The sequence below is a fragment of the Geotrypetes seraphini genome, chromosome 5, assembly GCF_902459505.1.
Source record: "Geotrypetes seraphini chromosome 5, aGeoSer1.1, whole genome shotgun sequence".
NCBI classification, from domain to species: Eukaryota; Metazoa; Chordata; class Amphibia; order Gymnophiona; family Dermophiidae; genus Geotrypetes; species Geotrypetes seraphini.
Window position 1 is genome coordinate 159136229 of NC_047088.1, and position 26624 is coordinate 159162852.

The 26624-nt window shown below is 46.7% G+C and overlaps 1 protein-coding gene across 1 annotated transcript in view; it reads right to left on the minus strand.

The window, feature by feature from the left end:
• UBE2G2 (ubiquitin conjugating enzyme E2 G2) overlaps positions 1-26624 on the minus strand; it is a 69878-nt gene that overhangs the window by 39365 nt on the left and 3889 nt on the right. The window contains exons 2-3 of the mRNA XM_033946425.1: positions 10727-10762; positions 4718-4763 (exon numbers count right to left, since the gene is read on the minus strand). Coding sequence (XP_033802316.1) covers positions 4718-4763; positions 10727-10762 — 82 coding nt within the window. The remainder of the gene's footprint in view (positions 1-4717; positions 4764-10726; positions 10763-26624) is intronic.

The window sequence follows — 26624 nt, forward strand, 5'->3', positions numbered from 1 at the left end:
TCAGATGCAAAGTATCTCATTATTACGCAAATAAAATATATAACTTGTGTTGAACTTTACAAGCTGAGTTACTGTACCTGCCTGGGAGCACTGTGCCACTAACACACTGCCTAATGCTCCTGGGTGCCATCTTAACGAGGCTGGGGCTATATAAATACTGCCCCCTCCCCCCACCCCCGCAAACACCTTTCTAAACCCTAGTCCAAGGTTCCACCTCGCCTACCTGAAACAATCCCTAGTGGTCCAGTGGGATGGCAGTAGGAGGGATACCGAGTCACTCCTAGCGTTAAGGCCCTGGGTCCAAAATTGCAGCCATAAACCCTCGCAGAAGTCTGGCTAGGGGATCACAGCTGCCACTATGAACCTGGAGCAGCAAAGAGTAAAAGAGATTGGGGATCACTTCGGCTTTGTTTCACTGGACCAACAGGAATTGTTTCAGGTAGGCTTGGGGTGTTGGAGATTGGGTAAGGGAAGACCCTCAATTTATACAGTTCAAAACCATTTAAAATAGAGGCCCAAAGCTTATGAGGTTAATCCCAAGTTGTATTTTGTTCATTTACTGCAAGAGTCACTAACCTGCGATATTGAGCAACTGAGGTTAGTGACTCCCATGGTAAACAAAGCTGCTTTAAGTGCTATATTTTATCACAGCTTAGTAACTTGCTCCTTTAAAGACAGTTATTTTTCAGGAAACCTTTAAAATATAGTAAGTTTTACAATGAATTTTGGAGAGTATTTGTTGTTTTAAGATTTTGTTTTATTTTGTATTGCTCTAATTGTTAACATAACGTCTTGTATGGTGTACTGATAAATTATTTGAAGCAGTCTTGTTCTACTGCATCACTAAGATAGGATATAAATATATCAGGTGCACATGATATATTTATGCTATGAAGGGCATAGAGAGAGTAGAGAGGGACAGATTCTTAAAACTTTCAAAAAATAAAAGAACAAGAGGGCATTCGGAAAAGTTGAAAGGGGACAGATTCAAAACAAATACTAGCAAGTTCTTCTTTACCCAACGTGTGGTGGACACCTGGAATGCGCTTCCAGAGGGCGTAATAGGGCAGAGTACGGTACTGGGGTTCAAGAAAGGATTGGACAATTTCCTGCTGAAAAAGGAGATAGAGGGGTATAGATAGAGGATTACTGCACAGGTCCTGGACCTGTTGGGCTGCCGCATGAGCGGACTGCTGGGCACGATGGACCTCAGGTCTGACCCAGCGGAGGCATTTTTTATGTTCTTATGCCAAAAGGGACCCGATTTTTGATAGAGAAATTTTAGTATGTGCCCCAGCCCCACCTACTAGCTCCACCTCTGGCATACCTCAATCTCACAACCATTTCAAAAAATATTTGGATGGATTTGTGCTCTTCATCCACAGAGGGATCTATGCTCTACATTCAGAGACAGAGTCCTGCTCAACACCTAGAGAGGTGCTGTGCCCAACCCACCTTAACAGAAATTTCTCTCAGGGAACGAGGATAGAGGTTGGTTCCTAAGGAAGGAAGGTTAAACCCCAGGCTCAGAGTGAAGCAGGGAGGCCCCAAACTTGGAAGAGAAAGCCCCAGAATACATCAAAAATCTCTATCTATAATACTGAATCTTTTTCCGATTGAAGTTTGCAAAACTAAGCCAAACCCTGTATGCACTTACTGTTCTTGTGTGTTCTGAACCTGGACTCAGCCTGCTTCCTGTTCTAAGGTGCTTCTCTGCATGTTCCAAAAGCCAGTCAGCTTGCTCACACTAGACACTGAGGGCCGGATTCTGTATAGGACGCCCAGTCTCAGAAGTCGCCCAAGCAGCTTTTGAGAATCACATACAGGTGTCCTCTGTAGAATCGTGTCTGTCCGCCTAAGCCCGCCTAACACCACAATTCTCTAACCGGCATCCATGTCACAAGTACTGGTTAGAGAATCAGGTTGCCACTGAGCTTATCGCGGCAAGGGATTTCCCTTCCATGATAAGTTTAGCAGCAACCCGTCCCCACCATCCCCCTGTGAAGACTATCAGCAGGAGGGATGCCCAGTCCATCCTGCTGGAACCCCCCTCCCCCGAACATCGCCACAAAGATCGCAGGCAAGAGAAATGCCCAAACCCTCCAGCAGAAACCCCAAGACTCCCTTGAACATCGCCACAAAGATTGCCGGCAGAAGGAATACCCAGTCCCTCCTGCGGGACACCCCCCCCCCCCGAATATCACAGGCAAGAGGGATGCCCAGTCCCTCCTGCCGGAACCCCAGCACCCCACCCCAAACATCGCCAGCAGGAGGGATGCCCAGTCCCTCCTGCTGGACACCTCCCTACCCCGTAAAGTAGCCCTACTCCCCTTATGCTGATGGTCAGCCGGAGGCACGCCTTCACTTCAATGTGGGGCCTGTCCCTTTCCGATGCATCATGGTATGCACCGGGGTGGGGTCTTAGGCCCTGATTGGCCCAGGCGCTTAAGGCCCCTCCTGCAGGAGAAGCCTTAGGCACCTGGGCCAATTGAATCTTAGGCCCCTCTCATAGTGCATTCTGGGATACACTTCCATATGGGGTGACCTAAGGGATTTGGCCAATTCCGGAATCTTAGGCCACTCCCAGTGTATCCCTTGTCAAGATAAGCTCAGAGGCTGAGGCTGCTGGCCTACATTTCAGGCGCCTACCGCAGGTTTAGGGAGATGCATAGGGCTGCCTAAGGCCACTTCTGGGCGAAGCCATAACCCCACGCCTAGCCTTAGGAGGACCTAAGCACCTCCCTAAGCTCCTGGAGATGCCTACAATGTAGGCGGCCTGCCTCGGGATGTTATTATTTTTTTTTTTTTTAAATGTGTGTCCCAATTGGCTGGTTAGACAGCAGTGGGACGCTGTTTACATATTTTGCCCCTTAATATCCAGGTCTACCAAAGTCCTCATGAATGCTCAACATGGAGTCATATCTCTATAGTAATTCCATTATCAAACCAGCAAAGTGTACAAATGATGCTGTTTAACAAATGACAGAAAATCTTATGTGGCAGTACATTCTAGACCCCACCCAGTTGATATTCAAATCAATTTAAATGGCTGGACATGGCCAATAACCAGTTAAATTGCTTGTTTACAGTTATCCAGTCATTTTCAGCAGTAGTTAACCGGTTATCTCCACTGAAAATTATAGGTTAGCATTGAATTCCAAAGCGGCTAATGCATGAGCATTCCAGGGGCGGAGCTGGGTTAAGTATCAATATTCAGCCTTTCTCGAAATAGGTAAACCATTCGGGCCACAAAACAGAAGTCCTATCTTTACGCAGTTTGTTTTCTGTGGTCAAAGGCTGAATATTGACTTAACCAGCTAAGTGTTAACTGCCCCCCCCCCAACAGATGTTCAATGCTGAAACTTGGATAGGGCCCAGCATTGAATATCAATAATAATAAAACGCTAGAGCGCACATGCGCTCTCGAAAATTCGTGCGGTGTGGCACCCTGAGGTGTGCTTCTGTGGCAACATTCTAACCTCACGGCGCATGCGGGGGCTGAAGGCGTGCGACTGTGCTCTTTACAAACCTCCCGGCTCCAGCGGAGTAGGCAGCACCAGTGGACAGCAGCCCCGCTCCGGCCGTTCACCCTCCACAAACCTCCCGGCTCCAGCGGCGTAGGCAGCACTATAAACACGCTGCTTCGCGCCCTTCTCTGCCGATTTCCTCTGCCGCGTCTCTGATGACATCATCGGAGAGAGAAGCGGCAGAGGAAATCAGCAGTAGAAGGCCGCAAAGCAGCGTGTTTAAAGTGCTGCCTACGTGGCTGGAGCCCTGAGATTTGTCGGCGGTGGGAGGGTCAGGAGCAGGCCAGATCGAGCAGGACAACGGCAGTGCAAGAAGGGGGAGGGGCCGAACGGAGCAGGGAAGAGAAGGTAAGAGAAGGGAAAGGGGGGTGGGGAAAATGCTGCTACTGCTTCTGCACAGGAAAGGGGGGATAGGAGGGAAATGCTGTTGCTGCTGCATAGGGAAGTGGGATGGAAATGCTGCTGCACAGGGAAATGGGGAAAAATGACAGACAGACAGCGGAGAGAGGGAGACAGAAAGAAAGAAAGACACAGGGGCAGGGAGAGGGACAGAAAGACAGACAGAGAAAGGGGGCCAGAGAGAGAGTCATTGGGAGAGGGAAATGGGGCTGCTTTGGGGGGAGGGGTGTGCTTGGGGCAAACAGATTTGCTCTGGGGGGGAAGACAGAAGGGGCCATGGAGAGACAGGGAGAGGGAGAGGGAAAGGGGGCTGCTTTGGGGAGAGGGATGTGCTGGGGGGAGACAGAAGGGGCCATGGAGAGATAGGGAAAGGGGGCTGCTTTGGGGGGAGGTGTGTTGGGGACAGACAGCTTTGCTCTGGGGGGAAAACAGAAGAGGGCCATGGAGAGACATTTGGGGGGGAGGTGGGTGCTGGGGGCAGACAGCTTTGCTCGGGGGGGAGGGGGAGACAGAAGGATACAGACAGCAGCCAAGGAGAGAGAGATAAAGAAAGACAGACAGACACATCTATTCTAGCACCCGTTAATGTAACGGGCTTAAAGACTAGTCTAGGAATAATGCCAGTGACGAGCAGCAAACACTCACTACTGCTGGCTGAAAATTGGGGGGGAGGGGGGGAAGGGAAATACCGCCTTGGGTGAATCTCTTCATAAATATATATAAATTTCTTTTCAACATTCTGTTCAGTTGGAAAAAATAAATAAGAACAGTAAAAGCAGTGTGACACTTACATGATTAGAGCTTCCCATTCAAAGAAATTCTCTTCATTTATAGGACCTAAAAAAAGCCAAGGAAAAAGCAGGTTGTTCAGAAAAGCAATGTTACTTACCGTAACAGTTGTTATCCAGGGACAGCAGGCAGCTATTCTCACTAGTGGGTGATGTCATCCGACAGAGCCCAGATACGGACATCTTGCAAGCATGTCTTGCTTGAAGAAACTCAGAAGTTTCGAGATGCCCGCACCGCGCATGCGCCAGTGCCTTCCCGCCCGATGTACCGGGCGCGTCTCCTCAGTTCAGGTAGCTAGCCTGAGAAGCCAACCCAGGGGAGGTGGGTGGGACGTGAGAATAGCTGCCTGCTGTCCCTGGATAACAACTGTTACGGTAAGTAACATTGCTTTATCCCAGGACAAGCAGGCAGGTATTCTCACTAGTGGGTGACCTCCAAGCTAACCCCAATGGGATGGTGGGAGAGTTGGCAACTTAAGAGAACAAATTTTGTAACACTGTTTGGCCAAACTGTCCATCCCGTCTGGAGAAAGTATCCAGACAATAATGAGAGGTGAATGTATGAACCGAGGACCAAGTGGCAGCCTTACAAATCTCCTCAATCGGTGTCGATCTGAGGAAGGCTACAGAGGCTGCCATTGCTCTGACCTTATGGGCTGTGACCTTACAGGGAAGGGATAATCCAGCCTGGGCATAGCAGGAAGAGATACAAGCCGCCATCCAGTTGGAGATGGTGCGCTTCGATACCGGTCGTCCCAACTTGTTTGGATCAAAGGAGACGAAAAGTTGAGGAGCAGTTCTGTGTGGCTTTGTGCGATCCAAGTAGAAAGCTAGAGCACGTTTACAGTCCAGAGTGTGCAAAGCAGATTCCCCAGGATGAGAATGAGGCTTTGGAAAGAACACCGGAAGCACGATGGATTGGTTGATGTGAAATTCAGAGACCACTTTAGGTAAGAATTTTGGATGAGTACGGAGAACCACCTTGTCATGATGGAATACGGTGAACGGTGGATCCGCCACTAGGGCCTGAAGCTCACTGACCCGACGAGCTGACGTGAGGGCCACTAGAAAAACCACCTTCCAGGTGAGATACTTGAGTGGAGCCGTGTTGAGAGGTTCAAACGGAGGCTTCATAAGATGAGACAGGACAACATTGAGATCCCAAACCACAGGAGGAGGTTTGAGAGGAGGGTTGACATGAAAAAGCCCTTTCATAAATTTGGAAACCACAGGATGAGCAGACAAAGGTTTCCCTTGTAGAGGCTGATGGAAAGCCGCAATAGCACTCAGGTGGACTCGTATAGAGGTAGACTTGAGGCCAGACCGGGACAGGTGTAGAAGATAATCCAATACAGAAGATAGGGAAGCTCGCTGAGGTTCCGTGGCATTGGAAATACACCAGGAAGAGAATCTAGTCCATTTTTGGGAATAGCATTGTCGAGTAGCAGGCTTCCTGGAAGCCTCCAAGACCTCCCTCACTGCTTGAGAGAACTGGTGAGGAGTTATGTTGAAAGGAACCAAGCTGTCAGGTGGAGGGACTGCAGATTGGGATGAAGTAGTGAACCTTGATGTTGAGTGAGTAGTGAAGGAAACACTGGAAGAAGTACTGGCTCCCTGCTGCTGAGTTGAAGTAGAAGGGAGAACCAAGGTTGTCTGGGCCACCGAGGAGCAATCAGAATCATGGTGGCATGGTCTAATCTCAATTTGACTAGAGTCTTTTGAATGAGAGGAAAAGGAGGAAACGCATATAGGAAACGTTTGCTCCAATCCAGCAGAAAAGCATCTGCCTCTAGGCGATGAGGAGTGTAGATCCTGGAGCAAAATTGAGGCAGCTTGAAGTTGTGGGGGGCTGCAAAGAGGTCTATCTGAGGTGTCCCCCACTGAGCAAAGATCTGATGAAGGGGGTCGGAGTGGAGCGTCCATTCGTGAGGCTGAAGTAGACGACTCAATTTGTCTGCCAAGACGTTGTCCTTCCCCTGAATGTAGACTGCTCTGAGGAAGGTGTTGTGGCGAACCGCCCAATCCCAGACTCGAAGAGCTTCCTGACAAAGAGGGGCCGAGCCCGTGCCCCCTTGTTTGTTGACATAATACATGGCGACCTGATTGTCTGTGCGAATAAGGACCACCATGTCGTGAAGCAGATGTTGAAAAGCTTGGAGAGCATTGAAGATGGCCCTGAGCTCCAGAAGATTGATTTGATGGAGTCGTTCCGCACTGGTCCAGAACCCCTGAGTGCGAAGACCATCCAGATGGGCCCCCCAAGCATAGTTCGATGAATCGGTCGTTAGAACTTTCTGATGGGGAGGAGAATGAAACAGCAAACCTCTGGATAGATTCGAAGAGGTCATCCACCAGAGAAGAGACTGCCGTAGAGCAGGAGTGACCACAATGTGACGAGATAACGGGTCGGACACCTGAGTCCACTGAGATGCCAGAGTCCATTGAGGGATCCTGAGATGTAGTCTGGCAAAAGGCGTCACATGAACTGTAGATGCCATGTGGCCTAAAAGGACCATCATGTGTCTCGCTGAGATGGATTGGCGAGAAGACACTGACTGGCAGAGTAGAAGGAGAGCATGTAAGCGTGGAGGAGGAAGGAATGCTCGAAGTTGAATGGTATCCAGGACAGCCCCTATGAAGGGGAGAGACTGGGTGGGCTGAAGATGAGACTTTGGAAAGTTGATCTCGAAGCCCAAGCTCTGCAGAAAACAAATGGTAGTCAAGGTCGCCGAAATGACCTTGGGAGCGGACGGGGCCTTGATGAGCCAGTCGTCGAGGTATGGGAACACCTGGAGACCCATGTTCCGGAGTGCAGCGGCCACCACTACCAGACACTTCGTGAAGACTCTGGGCGACGAAGATAGGCCGAAGGGAAGCACTCGATACTGCAGATGCAGATGTCCCACCCGGAATCTGAGGAACTTGCGGGAGGCCGGATGAATCGGGATGTGAGTGTAGGCCTCCTTGAGATCCAGAGAGCATAACCAATCGTTCTGCTCGATGAGGGGATAAAGAGAGGCAAGGGTCAGCATGCGGAACCGTTCCCTGACCAAAAACTTGTTGAGGACCCGAAGGTCCAAAATGGGACGCAGATCGCCCGTCTTCTTCGGGACCAGGAAGTACCGGGAGTAAAACCCCTGGTTTTGTTGATCCACCGGTACCGGCTCGACGGCCCGAAGCCGGAGCAAAGCCTGAGCTTCCTGGAGAAGAAGAGCGGTCTGTGTGGAGTTGGAAGGATACTCTCTTGGAGGATGGTCCGGGGGGACCCGTTGGAAATGAAGAGAGTATCCCTCTCTTACGATGGAGAGGACCCAGAGGTCCGTGGTGATCGCCTCCCATCGATGACAAAAATGATGGAGACGACCCCCTATGGGAAAAAATGGGGTAGGCAGAACGAGATCGGTTATGCTCCCTGGAGGAGAGTCAAAAAGGCTGAGTAGCCTTGGGAGCAGCCGGCATTTGAGGCTTTTGCTGAGTCTTCTGGGGCGGCTGTCGCTTTGCAGGCTGTCTCGCAGGAGGGGCCTGCCTTGGTTGATAACGCCTTTGGTAGATTATAGGCGGTCTAGAAGGACGAGACTGTTGTGGTTTAGGCTTAGGCCTCATGATAGACTGGAAAGATTTTTCGTGGTCTGACAGTTTTTTAGTAACAGTCTCGACAGACTCATCGAACAGATCCGCTCCCGCACAAGGCACATTTGCAAGTCTGTCTTGGAGATTCGGATCCATATCAATGGTGCGAAGCCAAGCCAGTCGACGCATGGCGACCGAGCAGGCCGCAGCACGAGCCGAGAGCTCGAAAGCATCATAGGAGGATTGCATCAATTGGAGGCGCAACTGGGACAGGGTCGCCACCACCTCCTCAAACTCAAACCGAGCCTCAGCATCGATGAAAGGTGTGAACTTGCGGAGTACCGGCAAGAAAAAATCCAAATAGGACGAGAAGAAAAAATTGTAATTGAGCACTCGAGTCGCCATCATTGAATTTTGATAGATACGTCTACCAAACTTATCCATCGTTCTCCCTTCCCTGCCAGGAGGCACGGAAGCGTAGACTTGGGAGGGGTGCGAACGTTTAAGGGAAGACTCGACTAGGAGGGACTGGTGAGAGAGTTGAGCTCCCTCAAACCCCTTGTGGTGCACGATGCGGTATCGAGCATCCAACTTGCTAGGTACCGCAGGTATGGAATACGGTGTCTCCAAACACCGCATGAGAGTCTGGTCAAGTAACTTATGTAGGGGAAGCCGAAGTGTCTCCGCCGGAGGATGAGGTAAATGCATGGTGTCCAGATACTCCTTAGAGTACTTCGACCCAGTATCTAAGGTCACATCCAAGTCATCCGCCATCTGTCTGAGAAAGGATGAAAAGGAAAGTTGGTCCGCCAAGGCCGGCCGGCGAGACGGACTAGAAGACGTGGAAGCCTCCGGTTCCAGGGAGAGCTGGGAGCGGCATGGAGAGTATGAGGTAGATGGTTCTTCATACTCCGGTCCCTCTGGCTGGGATAAATCTGAGGATGAGTATCCCATACGCTGCATTTTCTTCTGTGGAGACACCTCCGAATGACGCGAGGAGTGTCTAGAAGAATGTCGAGATCGATGCCCCTCCCGATGCCGGGATGGGGAACGTGATCTTCGATGCATCGATCGATCCCTTGAAGCCTCGAAGGAATGGATTGGACTCGATGCAGTGGAGCGCATGGGAGGCAACGATGCCGACTCACGCAGTGCCACCCAAGTCTGGTATGGAGTGCGAAAGAACTCCTCCTGCGATGCAGTATGCCCAGGACTCCGATTATCAGGGGCCGATGTAGTACCCTGGTGACGTGGAGGTGTAATGGGCTCTAAAGGCGGCATGTCAGAAAGGGAAGCCCGCCTAGTGGGTTCCGCCGCCCTCCGCCGCTCCCCCTCGTCGAGCAGGGAAATCGAACGACGAGGAGGAGGGGGAGGGGGCGGACCGCTCTCCGGGACCGGGACCGTAGTATCGCCCTGAATATTAGCGATAAGCCTTGGTCCCATCGTCCGCATGAGCTCAACAAATTGAGCTTCGAGCAGGGATTTAAGCGATGCCGATATGGAGGGATCCGCACCGAAAGGGGGTCCTCCTGCACGGTCATCGCGTTCCTTCGTGGTCGAGTGCTTCTGCTTGGTAGCTTTGGGCACTTTTATGACCACGGGAGGAACAGTGGAAGGCGGTACCTGAACCGAGGAGACGGGAGCAGGAACCGATGCTGAACTCGATGCAGAAGCCGGTGTGAACGATGCTGGCTTCACGATGCTCGATGCATGAGTCGCAGATGCAGGCTTCGAACAGACCGGTGAAACATCCGTCGAAGTCGAAGCAGATGGCTCCTTAGAAGACTCCATCTTAAACATGGACTCCCAAAGTAAGCAGCGCCGTTTAAAAGAGCGCGCTGTGAGCGTGGAACAAGGCCGGCACGATTTCGGAACGTGTTCTGGACCAAGACACTGAAGACAGCGCCGGTGTGGGTCCGTCAACGAAATCGCACGCTGGCACTTGCTGCACTTTTTAAAACCGGTGATAGGCCGGGACATAGGCCGGAAAAGTGACGTTGCTAGGTCGAAGGAGCTAGGTCGCAGCCACGAGGCCGGCCCGGCCGAACCGCCGGACGAAATAATTGTAACTTTTTTTTTTTTTTTTTTTTTAAATAGAAATAAAAGTCAAAGAAAGTAAGAAAACAATAAAACGCGGGGAAAGAAGGCAAAATACTGAAATTTCAGTCAGCGCAGAATTGAAGAGAACTTCTCAGCTCCGCGGAAAGAAAAGAACTGAGGAGACGCGCCCGGTACATCGGGCGGGAAGGCACTGGCGCATGCGCGGTGCGGGCATCTCGAAACTTCTGAGTTTCTTCAAGCAAGACATGCTTGCAAGATGTCCGTATCGGGGCTCTGTCGGATGACATCACCCACTAGTGAGAATACCTGCCTGCTTGTCCTGGGATAATGCTCTTATTAGAATGCTGATGTATTTAAAATAAATTTTCTTCAGTAATTTACCTGCTACGATTCCTTCTGGTGGATTCAGCGTCAACTCTGTAATAATTTACAAAAAAACCATAATAAATGAACTGAAATTTTGACATATAATTAAAGTGGCTTGGTTTTTTTAATATCTTAAACAGAAAAGTACTTATTTATTAAACTGGCTTTGAAATATCACTGTTATAAGTTGTTCAGAACTCAAAAAAGCATGAAAGCTCTGAAAGGAACACACGTTAAAGGAGTTAGCACATACTTGTAAATAGTGTATTTTAGTAAATCTAGCCCACAGTTTGTGAGGTTCTAGAATATCAGGATTTTGGAACATGGCATTCCTCAGGAGTCTGGCCCACACTCTGTTTAATGTGTTTTTGACACCTTTGATACAAAACATGGTATAGCAGATATATTTATCATGAGGATATTCAATCACTTGCTGTGTTGTTTGCAATCAAATATTTAATTTTTTTATTGTGTTGTATGACTTGTTTTCATCCTTTTTCTTATTATTTTATAATTTGATGTTACTACTTTTATTTTGGGTGCCTTTTATTCAGTTTCATCCTTGGATGATCACTTTTAAAAAAATTTTTCAACTCCACACATTGATGGTTTTTGCCAAAGTGAAGGTAGGCAAACATTAATAATAAAAGAAGGGCAGTCAGAGGTATAGTTAGCCTTATTTTCTCCAAACTCCACTTTAGCTTTCAGTCTATATGTTCTAACCCCACTTACATCTTATGCTATTAACATGTTTTATTGAGTATTGAGGTAACATAGTATGATATGCTACATACGAGTAATTGAATATTTTTACTGCTGTACCCTGCAATTTCTTCAAAAAGGCAGTAAATAAGTCATAATAAATCAATAGTGAGAAACTTGCTGGTGTTTAGGACACATATGAACATCATGCACCTAATTTGATAAGCTGCTGGGGAATAAAACAAAGTCACTGGTAAAAGCCAGAACCAACATGAAGAATAAAAGTAGTTTAGTTATCAGGAATGCCAGACCTTGTAGGAGCTTGATGGATAGATTGCTGGTGCAGATTTTAGTAAATAGTTAAGGAAAAAAGGATGGCAGATTTAAAAAAAAGTATGTACAGACTATAGCCTAGGGCTATTGCAGGTCAGACCACCCAAGAGAGGGAGCTTTACTGTCTGTTGGAAATGCATCCTGGATTCATTTGGGCAGGGAGTTGTGTATGTGGGCTGTAAAAGTCCCGATTACGTAGAAATCATGGTACAGCACCAACCTAGAAGACTAAAGTACTTGGACAGGCAGTTTTGACTTGAGAAAGTCATACAGGCAACTTTATTGTTTGCTAGAAAGAATCTTAGATGAACTTGTACAAGACAGCTGTATGTTGGCTGGGAATGTTACTGATTGGAAGTCCGTGATTAATCTGTCAGAAATACAGTGGTACCTTGGTTTATAAGCATAATTTGTTCCAGAAGCATGCTCGTAATCCAAAATACTCGTATATCAAAGCACATGTCCCCATAGGCCACAATGTAAACGGAAACAATTTTTTCCACAACCAAGGTTTACTATGGTGGCCCAGGGGTGGGTGGGTACCTGCCTGTGGGTGCTGCAGCCCCTGCAGTGTGGTGGTTTCCTTTCCCCGGGGTCCCCGTGCGGTTCTCCTCCCTCTTCAGCGATGCCTTTGCCATTAACCAGCGCCTCCCGACTTCCGATTCAAGCCAGCCATCCTCCAGACGCATGCGCAGGACCTCTGAACTCCCCTGTCAAGCCGGCGCCGCTCCAACAACACACGCATCATGTACAAGCACGCAGGCATCGCCGAAGAGGGAGGAGAGCCACATGGGGACCCCGGGGAAAGGAAACCACCATGCTGCAAGGGCTGCAGCACCCACAGACAGGTACCCACCCACCCCTGGGCCACCCTAGTGAGAGCTCGTGTAGCGAGTCAACACTTGTTTTGCGAGACGAAAGACTGCTGACTGTTTGCTCGTCTTGCAAAACACTCGCTAACCGGGTTACTCGCAAACCGAGGTTCCACTGTACTGTACTTTATGTTAATTTAAAAAAAAAAAAAAAAAATTTTATCCCGTACCATCTACAATTCTGAGCATCTCACAATTAAACATGTTTCTTAACATAAAATTATACTAAAACAAAGCAGCACATTCAAGTATATGCCTGTGTAAATAAAAGGCCTTGTTTTCTAAAAATAGAAAATGTCTCAATCCGTCTGATTTGGTGTGGCAACGAGATCCATATAGACTGGACCAGCAATCATAAACATTTTACCTCACTATATATAAAGTCTCACTGGAGAATTGGATCATGGACATGAACTAGATGTAATTTACTTAGATTTCAGCAAAGCTTTTGACACGGTTCCTCATTAAGAGGCTCTTGAATAAACTCCTTGGGCTGAAGTTAGTGCCCAAAGTAGTGAACTAGATTAGAAACTGGTTGATGGACAGACGCCAGAAGGTGGTAGTTAATGGAATTTGCTCCGAGGAGGAAAAGGTGAGTAGTGGAATGCCTCAAGGATTGGTGCTGGGACTGATTCTGTTCAATATATTTGTGAATGACATTGCTGAAGGGTTAAAAGGTAATGTTAGCCTTTTTGTGGATGATACAAGATTTATAACAGAGTGGACACCCTGGAGGGAAGAATGTCAAACGTCTGGCAACTAAAATTCAATACGAAGAAGTGCATAGTGATGCATTTGGGAAGTAGAAATCCGAAGGAACCGTATGTGCTGGGAGGTGAGAGGCTGATAAGCACAAACGAAGAGAGGGAGCTTGGGGTGATTGTGCCTGAGGATCTAAAGGCATCTAAACAGTGTAATAAGACAGTAGTGCTGCCCGATTTTCGATGCGAATCAATTCACCGATTCGAATCAATTTTTTTTAAAATCGGCCTCCCGATTCAATGACCGACCCTCCCCCGTGCCTTCCTAAAGCAAGAGCAGCAGCACTGCCTCTTGCTGGCCGTCCGTTGCCGCTCCTGCTTGGAAAGGCCTGCATGTTCCCCCAGCTTCCCCGCTCTTACTTTAAGCTAATACGGCAGCCTGCAGGATCGCCAGTGCTGTAGTGATCCTTGCAGCTGCCCATCGTCCTCAACGGCACGTTCTCTTTGCTACGGTCCCACCCCTCCTCTGACATCAGGGATTGTGGAATAGGGAGCATGCCACTGAGGACGACGGAAGCTGCAGGGATTGCTATAACACCGGCGATCCTGCAGGCTGCCGTATTAGCTTAAGGTAAAAGCGGGGAAGCAAGCCTTTGCGGCAGTGGGGGCAGTATAACACATTTGCTATACTCATATGTTGAAGATTCAGAGATGCCTGCCAGGCCTGTGCAGAGGGAGGAGGAAGGGGCAAGAGAGAGGGGAGGGGTGAAGTGAAGGGAAGAGAGAGACCAAACCAAAAAGAGGAGGAGGAAAGCAGAGGAGAGATGCTGGACTAATGGAGAGAGGGAGAGAGAGAAATGCAAGACCACCGGGGGAAGGGGAAAGGTACAAGAGAGACAGATACTGCTCCAAAGTAGGTGGGCAGGGTGCAGGATGGCAGGAGAGATAGTAGGAGAAAGCCTGTACCTGGGGAAGGGGATACAGGAGGTAAGGAAGAAGTTGGATATGGGGAGAGACATGAAACAGAGAAAAGATGCTGGGCATGGAGGGACAGGACACAGAAGAGAGATGCTGGATATGATAGATAACGGATTCAGAGGGAGGATGGATGGTGGACAGGGGAAGCTGGGGAAACATGCAGGCCTTCGGGGGGGGGGGGGCCCTGATGTAGAAGTACACGGAGGGAGGGAAGGGGGATTCAAAGAGACGTGAATATACTGGACTGGGGGGGAGGGAGGGGAAAGAAATAATAGGTCTAAAAACAGAGGAGAGGGAGAGAGACTGACAATGGGATTTAGGGAGGGAAAGAACAGAAAGGGAGAGAAGTTGAGCACAAGGGATGGTTTTCTTGGTCTAAATGCCTGCGCTGAAGTCAAAAACAGGCGCCTAACTCAAAAACATGCCAATGATGCATACCTAACCATGCCCACCTTTAACTACGTACTTTTGACTATGCGCCTTTTTATAGAAACGTGCTTTGCAAGTTCTATGCCTAGCTTTTAATTAAGCCCAATTAACACCAATTATGAGGTGTTAAGTATCAATTATCAGCACCAATTAAGCTTATCAATCAATTAAGTTAGAGGCCTACATCAGCTAGGTGAGCCAATGTAGGCACCTAACTTTAGGTCAGGGGTCTCAAAGTCCCTCCTTGAGGGCCGCAATCCAGTCGGGTTTTCAGGATTTCCCCAATGAATATGCATGAGATCTATGTGCATGCACTGCTTTCAGTGCATATTCATTGGGGAAATCCTGAAAACCTGACTGGATTGCGGCCCTCAAGGAGGGACTTTGAGATCCCTGTTCTAGATGGACCATTGATCTGCTCCAGTAAGGCTGTTCTTATGTTTTTTATGGGACATGTGAGTCCTTATGCCACACATGTATACCCAAATCAAGCTGCCCTGAAAATGAGTGACCCACAGATTGCTCATTGAAGAATAGGAGTCTCAAAGATCATGAAATTCACCTACCATCAAGAGGCCTAGGTTCACAAGCTTCTGATCTCTAGGTTGAATGAAATACGAAGCTCATTTTCTTTTATTTAAAAGAGAAAATCCCATACAAATATTGTACTTTGTAATCTTCAACCAGATTTATGTTTCTTTCTTTACATCTGTCAAAATTTCAGCAGTCTAAAGGGTGACCTGTAGTTGGCAGCTGAGCAGGTTGTGATTAGGTGATCCCACATGAAACAGAATGAGTGTTTTGGTACATGGACCCTGCAGCAAGCTGGTGCCATTTAGGTTGGACAGATCTACCTAGCAATTGCTCTTCCATTTTCAAACATTATCATTTAAAGTTTAACCTTGATCATAGTTGTTGTTTTTTTGAAACCCAAAACCTCATAGTCGGGAAGCATGAGGTACAGTGCTGGAAACTTTGATTAAATATTTTGAAAGAAAGAGATGATTGGAACAAATAAGATCAGACTTCAGAGGTAGTGTAACAAGTTCTTGAAGAAAGAGCTGAACTGATATAAAATCAGGTATTCAAATAAACCGGTGAGTGAGTGCCAGATTGTACTGTTTTGTTTAGAGGACAGTCCTACAAGACTGAAGTAATAATGAAGCATGGTAAATTCCATGCATGGTTTAATGCAGAGATGTCCAACCTTTTGGCATCCCTGGGTCGCATTGGCTGAAAATTTTTTTTCTAGGGCCGCGCAAACGCTGCAGAAAGACAGAGGAGGGATCCGGCAAGATGGTAAACACCCGGGGGCAGCAGAGGAAAACACTGCATCACCATCGACCAGGGCCGCACAAAATGCTTCATGTGGCTGCATGTGGCCCTTAGACCGCAGGTTGGACACCCCTGGTTTAGTGCCAGTTTGTGTGCATTTCATCATGTATATAGGCCTTAGCAAAAAATTTAGCAAGGAATTTGCACAAAAAGAAAAGTTGTGCAAACGTTCATAAACTGTCATTTGGGGGAGGGGGGGTTGTTATCAGCATGGGCTACCACTGAGAAGTGTTTTTGTTGTTTTTACTATTAACCTCAGTTATTAGTATTTAAGTGACACTTTTTTTTTTTAACTAAAGAATGCTAAGATACTTAACATTCTATAACAGGGATCTCAAAGCCCCTCCTTGAGGGCCGCAATCCAGTCGGGTTTTCAGGATTTCCCCAATGAACATGCATTGAAAGCGGTGCATGCACATAGATCTCATGCATATTCATTGGGGAAATCCTGAAAACCCGACTGGATTGCGGCCCTCAAGGAGGGACTTTGAGACCCCTGAAGTAGTAGCAAAGCCACCATGGATCAATGCAATACCTATTTCATATACATTTTCTACCCTTGTGATATTGTCAAATGTGCAGCAATTCAGTATGAATAGCATCAGAACATTCCTTCAAAATATGCACCATTGACACAAGGGCTGAAATTTGTTAATTTTCAGGGTCAATTATAATAAAAGAGTCTGCCTGAATCTTTTTCTAACTAGTACCATCTAAAAGAGGAAATATTACTCTACAAGATTTATATTTATTTGTTTTGCAATACAGCCCTTATTGAAATATACATTTGCTTAAAAGTGTGGGATATTTTGTATGCACGGACGATAATATACACGTGTAGCGTCCAGTGCTCTGGAGCTATAGCAACTGATAAACTGGTCAAAATCTGTTACGACTAACTGCAACAAATTTTAAGGCACACTTTGAGCAAAATTTTTAAGCAGGCTTTTGTATCATTGATGCTCATACTAGTGTCACTGAAACTAGCATAAAAAGTTGTGCTGGACTGCCAAAAATGTGTATTTCTCATCAATTACTATCAGCTTTATGAGCAGCTAAAAATGTCATTTTATTCACTGCTGTGCACGATACTACGAGCAACCAGTAAAACAAGGGGGTCTAGTTCCTAGGGATCTGATATTTTGGGAAACTTTTTTAATGATGTGCTAGTTATGCATATAAATTTTTGAACAAAATCTGAGACATAATGGTGGGGAGCTTTTTAAAAAAAAAAAAAAAAAAATTTTAGTCCACTTGGTATGGAATGACCAGTATCACATTTTCATCTTCTTTCATCCATTAGCTCTCCCATTTCACTTTTTCCTTAACCCTCCATTCCCTTTCATTTTTAACTCCTCATTACCACATTTCTACCTTCTGTAATCACTATCCTCTCAATCATTTCTTTGCCATCCCTCTCCTCCCCCTCATGGCCTCTCCAATAGTGTTCCACCATTCCCAGCATCTTCCTCTCTCAACCCTTCTAGTCCAGCATTTGCTTCCACTTCCTCCCCTCAACCCCGTAACTTGACATCTCCCTGTCCCTTCTCTCTTCCTTCCTGCCCTTTGTCATCCCTCACTCTCATTGTCTAGCATCTCTCCATCACTTCCTTCTGCTCCTGGATCCAACATCTCCCTATTTTCCCCTCTCTCCCTGCTGTGCATCTCTCCCTCCCTCTCATACACCTCAAAGTCCAACATCTCTTCCTCTCCCTTCCTTGTTCCCTAGGTACAACATCTCTCTTCCTCCCACCATGCAGCATCCTCTTCCTTTCTCTGCCATGCCCAACATTTCTTCCTTTTTTTCCATAGGGTGGGATGTGGCAGGAGAGGCTTCTGGGTCAGCAGCAGGCAGCATGTAGGAATCACTGTCGCTTACCCGTTGAAGCAAGAGATTGATAAGAGCGCAATGTGGGAGCTGAGCCTGCCTCCCAACACAGGCAGCAAAATGATTTTAGTGATGGTGGCTCCACGGGGACTGGGGGGAGGAAGGAAGGAAGGTAGGAGACACGCAGTGCTATGTACCCCCCACCAGCATTCACGTGCCCCTTGGGGTATGCATACTGTGTGTTAGAAACCTTTGATCTAAATGATGTCACTTCAACTACTGTGATGTTTTCTTCCATGTCAATTGATTAGGACAGGGGTAGGGAACTCCGGTCCTCGAGAGCCGTATTCCAGTCGGGTTTTCAGGATTTCCCCAATGAATATGCATGAGATCTATTTGCATGCACTGCTTTCAATTAGAGAGCTGCACGGGAACGGGATGACGGGAATCCCGCGGGACCCACGGGCATCCCGCGGTTCCCCCTTCAGGTCACGGGGACGCCCCCTAGGGTCGCAGGAATCCCATGGGAATGCCCCCTAGGGTCGCGGAAATCCCGTGGGGATGTCTCCGAGGGTGGCGGGGTTCCTATGGGGCTGGATGTACTCAGTCGCGCAGCTCTTCTCCCTACCTGCTCTGCTTGCAGCACAGAGCCGAACGGAAGTCTTCCCAACGTCAGCGCTGACGTCGGAGGGGAGGGAGGGCTTAAACAAAGCCCTCCTTCCCTCCGACGTCAGCGCTGATGTCGGGAAGACTTCCGTTCGGCTCTGTGCTGCAGGCAGGGCAGGTAAGGAGAAAGAGAGTAGCCTCGCGGCTCGAGTGGCTACCAAGGGAGGGGGGCGGTCCACCCCGGGTGCAGCACAGCCAGCCAGGTCCCTTACTTTTGTGGTGCTTCCCCAACCGACCGACCGACCGACAACAGCCTCGGTCCGACAAACCTCCCTGCCCTTAACCGTGAATCTAAATTACCTTCTTACAGCAGCTGTAAGAAGGTAATTTAGATTCACGGTTAAGGGCAGGGAGGTTTGTCAGACTGGGGCTGTTGTCGGTCGGTCGGTCGGGGAAGCGCCACAAAAGTAAGGGGACCTGGCTGGCTGTGCTGCACCCGGGGCGGGAGAGAAGGAGGGGGGAGAAGGACGTTGAAAGCACTGGGGAAGACAAAGGGGTGGAGAAGGACGCTGAAAGGCCATGGGGAAGACAGAGAGGGAGAAGGACGCTGACAGGACATGGGGAAGATGGGGGGGAAGGACGCTGAAAAGAAATGGGGAAGAGAGAGTGGGGAGAAGACGCTGGCAGGGAAGAAGACAGAGATGCCAGATTATGGGGGGAGCGGAGGGAAGAAGATGGGTGCCAGACCAATTTGGAAGGGGGGAGAAAGGGAGAGGCACAGTAAGAGAGCAAATGGAAGACGCAGAAGGAAGAGAGACAGTGGATGGAAGGAATTGAATGAGAACATGAGGAAAGCAGAAACCAGGCAACAAAGGTAGGAAAAGAATTCTATTTCTTTTTTTTTTGCTTCAGGATAAAGTAGTATATTAGTTGTGTTGATAAAAATTTATAAACATTAGAGGCTCTGGTAGAAACCCGTTTACAAAGTATGTATTCTTCCCAATTAAAATTTCCAAATTAATAAAGTGTTTTTGCTTATTTGTAAATGGGTTTCTACCAGAGCCTTTAATTCAGTAGCATAATTAAATGAAATAACTATTTCTGAAGTTTATAGGGACGGGCAGGGACGGAGGGGATTCCTTGCGGGGACGGACGGGGACGGAGGGATTCCTCACGGGGACGGATGGGGACGGGAGGGATTCCTCATGGGGACGGGAGGGATTCCTCACGGGGACGGGAGGGATTCCTCACGGGGACGGGAGGGATTCCTCACGGGGACGGGAGGGATTCCTCACGGGGACGGGAGGGATTCCTCACGGGGACGGGAGCGATTCCTCACGGGGACGGGAGGGATTCCTCACGGGGACGGGTGGGATTCCTGTCTCCGCGCAACTCTCTACTTTCAATGCATATTCATTGGGGAAATCCTGAAAACCCGACTGGAATACGGCTCTCGAGGACCGGAGTTCCCTACCCCTGGATTAGGCCCTGCACCAGTTCCCGACTGGCAATCGGTTTCTTATAATCTCTTCAAAACATAATCTATGCTTATCCTCTTTCAACTCTTTTCTAGAAACTGTTGCACCAGTCTAGAAGAGCCATAACTTTCCACCAGATACAAAAATTTTAAATATAGGATCAGATCCTTCTCACTGAAAACCACAGTAAATAGTTTTGTTTAGAGCAAACACCACATATCATCACGATAAATTGCTAGGTGGTGGCAACGTCATTTAGGTGAGGTAGCCAGCATGAGCGTAGGCTTATTGCAAATTTATTCTGGATGACACATCTCAAATTTTATTGAAATTGATCACGTTTTGATAGTTATGCTGAAAACTAGCTTTATAGAGAGGGTTTTTTTTGTTGTTACATAGGGCTCCTTTTACTAAGCTGCGTTAGGGCTATAACACGCAGAATAGCACACGCTAGACCTTAACGCCAGCATTAAGCTGGTATTAGTTTTTCCGTGTCGCGCACAGTAATTTCCTGCGTGCGCTACAAACGCTAGCGCACCTTAGTAAAAGGAGCGCATAGTGTATGACATTACCAGATGTGCTTTACCCAAACATGTATAAGACAATCTATTCAAGACACACAAATAGGAAAAATAAAATATTAGGGAGTTACATTTATTATAGGAAATGATTTAAACAACATAGGTACTGAATAGGTGAATAAAGGGGTTAAAAAGTAAAAGCCGCCTCAAAAGGTGGACTTTTAGGCCCTGATTCTGCAAAGTGTTCCCGACTGTAGGCAGCTGTAGGCGTCCTACAGCTGTCTAATCAGCCAATTGGGAGGCACCTTTTCTTAAAAAAAAAAATGCTCCCCAGGCAGGCCACCTATATTGAAGGCGCCTCCAGGGAGCCTAGAGAGGCCCGCAAGCCGCCTAAGCTCGCCTAAGGCTAGGCGGTAGCCTTAAGCGAACCTAGGCGGCCTTACGCGTCTCCCTAACAGAACGGGAGACACTTACAATGTTGGCTAGCAAAATACTGGCCTACATGGTAAGTAGAGGCGACCGCTGTACCTAATCACGGCAAGGATCTCCCTGCCATGATTAGTATATCGGCTGCGGCTAAGGCCGTAAAAGTCTCCCCTCCCCCCAGCGATCGCGGCAAGAAGGTGCTCAACCCCTCCTGCTGACCCCCCAACGGCCCTCCCGACGATCGCAGCAGGAGGGTACCCAACCCCTCCTGCTGACCCCAACAGCCCCCCCCTAAGATCACTGGCAGGAGGATGCCCAACCCCTCCTGCCTAACCCCCTGACGATCACCAGCAGGAGGGTGCCCAACCCCTCCTGCCGGACCCCCCCAGCGAACACCATCACCCCGGAACCCCCCCTTGACCTTACCAGCAAGTTGGACCGGACGGCTCCTTGCAAGTCCGGCCAGCAGGCCCACCTCTGTCCAAATGAGGCGGGACCACCCCTACCCTGTCCAACCCACAGGATCCTAGGACCTAATTGGTCCAGGCACCTAAGGCCCCTCCTGCTTAAGGGGGGGGGGGCGTTGGGGGGTCCAGTAGGAGGAGTTGGGCACCCTCCTGCCATCGATCTTCGGGGGGGCCGTTGGGGGGGCCGGGGAGGGAAGTTGGGCACGTTAAACCCGATTCTGTAACTGGCGTTTGCAACATGGACGTCGGTTACAGAATCAGGTTAACTTTGGGCGGGTGTAGGCCCGATTCTGTATAGGACATCTGAGACTGACGTCCTATACAGAATCCCGGGCCTTAGTCAGGATTTCTCTAATTATCTACTTACTTTTTCCTCTGCATTTTAAAATAGGGAACAATTTTCTTTTCTTTTTGTTTCTTTGTTTATAAATGCAGGGTAATTGGAATAAAATATTATTTGGTATCCCCACCATAGAACTGTTAAGTGCCTTACTGTAGTTTTTGGGGTTTTTAAAAAAAAAAAACAAAGCTTCCATCTAACAGCCCTCCCCAACCACACCAGGTCTTGGTAGCTGGAAAAAGTCCTGTATCACCCTAGAACAGTAGCACAAACTGGGAAGCAGCTGCATGCTTCATATGACACTGCTGCTAAAACCATGCAAACTCTGGGAGGCCCCCATATATTGATTCTAAAAACCTAAAATCTTTATACAGTAAATGTTGTACTGTAACACCCCCTAGTGGTATAGAGCAGTCATCGCCAATCTAATTTTTCAGCATAAAATCTGGTGTTCAAAACTGGGCAAAATATCAATTTTGTGACTGTCAAAGAAAGAATTGCTTACTTTCACCAGGAATTACTTTTAATACAATGTGATAAATACCAAACTACTACTATAAATCCAAACTGAATTCCACAAAAAGTCACTTCCAGAAAATATAAGTTGAAAAGTCCTAGTCTCTTTGACCTGAATTTTTTGTCATATCAACCCTGAACGTTTTTTGTTTTGTAAATAATTTCAGTTACAGCTCAGAGGAATGAGATACAGGGGAATTTCTCAAAAAGCCGCCTAAAGTATACGCGCTAAGCACAAATTCTGTAATGGCAATTATGTGTGTAATTGCTGTTATAGAACACAAGCATCAAGAACGAGAATCATCCATAGTTTGTGTATTATCTCATTCAAATCATGCATTTAACATCAAACGCATCATTAAAAAACATTGGAACATTATGCAATACCATCCCGAGTTTCAAGATCAGCCCAAATTTGCTTTTTCCAAAGGTCCCAATTTAAAACAATATCTAGTACGATCATATTACACCCCAATAGGAGAATCCGTTTCACACAGCGGACATTCTCCATGTGGACACTGTAAATATTGTCAATACAGTGTAACTCTTTCTCAATTTTCTCTTCCAAATTGGATTCAAAAGAAAGCACTTCACGTGTCTTCAAACTGTGAGACCCAGGGATTAATATACATTGTCCAGTGTCCATGTCTGTTACAATATATTGATCAGACATCACACAGTATCAAGCTCAGAATTGCAGAACATCTGAGCAAAATTCGGACCAACAAATTAGAAGCTCCACTAGTACAACACTGTACTGACAAGAAACATACCATTGATGACTTCCGTTTTTCAGTAATAGAAGTACCTAGATTACCTAGAGGTGGTGATCTCTCCCGTGTTTTTTGGATGAAAGAACAATGGCTTATTTTGAAACTTCATACCTTGCAGTCTAATGGTTTGAATAGTGAATTAGAGTGGCAAGCTTTTTTGTAGTTCTTTACAAAACTGTTCCTGCCATCTTTATCAATACTAGTTCCATCTGACAGAGGCAAGAAGGCTCAGCTGGTCCTTACATCATCCCGCATAGGCGTGATGATGTCATTACACTTTATTTTAAATTTCAGTCAGCGTTTCACAGCCGTTATATGAAAACTTGAGCAGAGAAGTCTTTTCTAATCCAATATATATGGCAAGTACCCTCTCTATCTAAGTAGTTTTTACATTGCTTATATTGTTTATACTGTTTGCATAAAGATTTAATACAGTCATCCGTTTGTTATATTTTACAAATTTTCTTCTTTTTCAACAGAACACATTACAATACGCACTATCACCAATTTTTTGGCATTTGAATCGCTGAGAACCTTTTTCCTTTTCGGGTTCCTTGAAACAGAATCACAAAACATGGTCCATGTCGGGACCTGCTAAACATCTTTAAAAGATAAGTGGAAATTCACTTTTTTTACCGTTGAAAGCTCACCATTATTAGAATAGCACACATCTAGTATTTTTTCTAAAGCTTCATACACTGTGATGGGGCGGTGGGTTTGGTTATAGGAGCTTCGGCCCCTGCTGAAGTACACATTTCTGAGTGTAAAGAGAAAAGTATCTTTCTTATACAATTTATTCAATCTTTCCTTTTTAGGAGTTCTCTATAGTATTGGTATTTTATACAAGTTTTGACCTCCTAAAACTTGCAAGACCTAACAAACTAATTAATCCCTCTACTATCTTCATATATTATGAGAAAGTGGAGAGGCCCAACAAGCATGGACACCGTGCCACTGAACAAGGACCTTGGGAAAAGACTTAACTTGGTGCCGAAAGGGACTTTAAAGGACCTTCATTCTTTTATGATACTAGGGAAACGAATGAATGGTTGTGAGTATAATTGAGGCTGGGGAAGGGAGTGATCAGAATGGTACTTTATTTCCAATTTTGCTGAGAAGAGAGGGAATGGGGAAAGACAGGAGTGATGGAGATATTGTAGGGAAGCAATGAGTTGGGAGGAAAAGGGTTGGAGGGTAGTTTTGTGTGGTGTCTGTAATGACTTGTGGGAGGTTACTTCCTGGATGAGGAGTGGGACAGGTGAGGGGCTTCCACTCGTTTCCTGGTGAGGTAAGGGAGGGAAATAGAGCAGGAGTGGGCAAGGCGGTGGGTGGAACAAGGAGGGAGCAGAAATATCAGGCTTATCCAAAAAGAATTCTAAGGTAAAGATTGTATCCTATATGAGAGGCCTAATTTCATCCTTGAAGAGAAGGCTGCTATTTAGGGAATTGCAGAGGGTGCAGGAAACCCATTTGTTGCAAGCCCTTGAGCATCTTTTCATAAAAAAAAGGATTTCCCAGATTTATTTGGGCCTCCAGTAAGGTAAAATGTAAAAAGGTTAGAGTGGGGTGTTATTTGTGAAAACCATGGGTGTGAAAGTGCACCGGGTCGCAAGAACACTGGTGGACAACTCCTGCTTATTGTGGCTACCATTAATGGCCTAAAGCAATGGTTCCCAGCCCTGTCCTGAAGGACTACCAGCCAGTCAGTTTTCAGGATAGTCCTAGTGAATATGAATGGGGCAGCTTTGCATGCCTTCTACCTTCATTATATGCAAATCTCTCTCAAGCATATTCATTAGGGTTATCCCAAAAACCCAACTGGCTGGTGGTCCTCCAGGACAGGGTTGGAAACCACTGGCCTAAAGTATACAAAAGTGAATATGTACCTAATGTGGGACAGGGGGCATTTTTGACTAATCACTTTTCTACAATTTTGAAATATAAGGAGGAAGGGCTAATTGTTGGATTTAAATCTTACCCTGGCATTTAAATTAGCCAAATAGGATGGGCAGAAATCATATTATAAAAGGGATAGGAGAGTTACACCAATTCATGGATATTCTAAATGTGGTGGTGGGTGATAATCCTGAATTCTTGTGATCAGGATTACACCTGTTTTTTTCACGTGCAAGGACAGATTTTATTTTGATGGGAAGATATTTTTCCACATTTGAGATGGCTGATATAGGCACTATCACATGATCTGACCATGTAGCTGTATGGCTGGAGCTGGTGGAAACTCAGAGGGTAATGGGCCAACATTACTGGAGACTTAATGATAGCTTACTAAGTGACCGAACAGTTGCGTGACAGATGGAGTGGCATCTTGAGGAATATTTGAACTTTAATGATGGGAATAAGATAGCACTGGAGGCAGTATGGAAAGATGTGAAAGTCACAAGAGGGCACTGGCAACCTAAAGAAAACATATAACATTAGATGATACACCAAATGTTGGAGTCTTTAGAATGTAAACGTAAGAAGCAACTCACTGACAAAGGTAGGGAGAACGAGAGGGCACTCTCTAAAGTTAAAAAAGGAACAGATTTTATACAAACGTAAGGAAGTTCTTCTTCACCCAGAGAGTGGTGGAAAACTGGAAAGCTCTTCCGGAGGCTGTTATAGGAGAAAACACCCTCCAGGGATTCAAGACTAAGTTAGACAAGTTCCTGCTGAACCGGAACATATGCAGATAGGGCTGGTCTCAGGGCACTGGTCTTTGACCTGGGGGCCGCCAAGGGAGCGGAATGCTGGGTACGATGGACCACTGGTCTGACCCAGCAGCGGCAACTTCTTATGTTCTTATGATATAGGTATAACTATTGGAGACCCATAGGAAATGGAGGGATAAAGAGATAAGGACCTATATTATAAGTTGGAGCTGTTAAGGCAAAGTCTTTTGAATTTAGTAATAAAGTTAGTAGGTTCTTAGTTCATGGATTAAAAGTCTGGACAACCCGGAACAGTGTTCTGTAAATTAGAATCTGGAAGGGAACTTGGTTAATGAAGAGAAGAAAATATAACAGCATTTTGTGGAGTTCTATAGATCCTTCTACACATCATGAGATGATAGAAGAGAATATGGAGTGGCATTTAGAGGATGTTATGCTACAGACCATATCTGAGGCTGACAGGGCCCCTTTGAATTATTTGATTACTGGGTTTGTAGATTAGACATATCATTAAATCACCCAGGTTACATGGCTTCACAGTAAATTATTTTCAGGAATATTTAGTGAGACCACTGGCTCACCTACTCAACTCCCTGGAGAGTGGAGCCAAAGTCCCTTATTTTGTGCATTTGGCTGAAATTACTATCATTCCCAAAGAAAGGACTATGACCTTTTTACCATCCAATATCTTTGCTTAATATTGATACAAAAATATTTACTAGAATATTGCATTTGATAGAAAGAATACAGGTAGGGAGGACACTGATGATTCATTTCTCCATGAATATGGAGAAAGCTTTTGATCTGGTGCAGTCAGTGTTCTCTCCAGAAATTTTTTCCAGCCGGGTGGCATGAAAAAGTAGCCGGGTGGGGTGGGATGGGGAAAATTAACCCCCTCTTTTACTAAGGTGCGCTAGCATTTTTAGCACGCGCAAA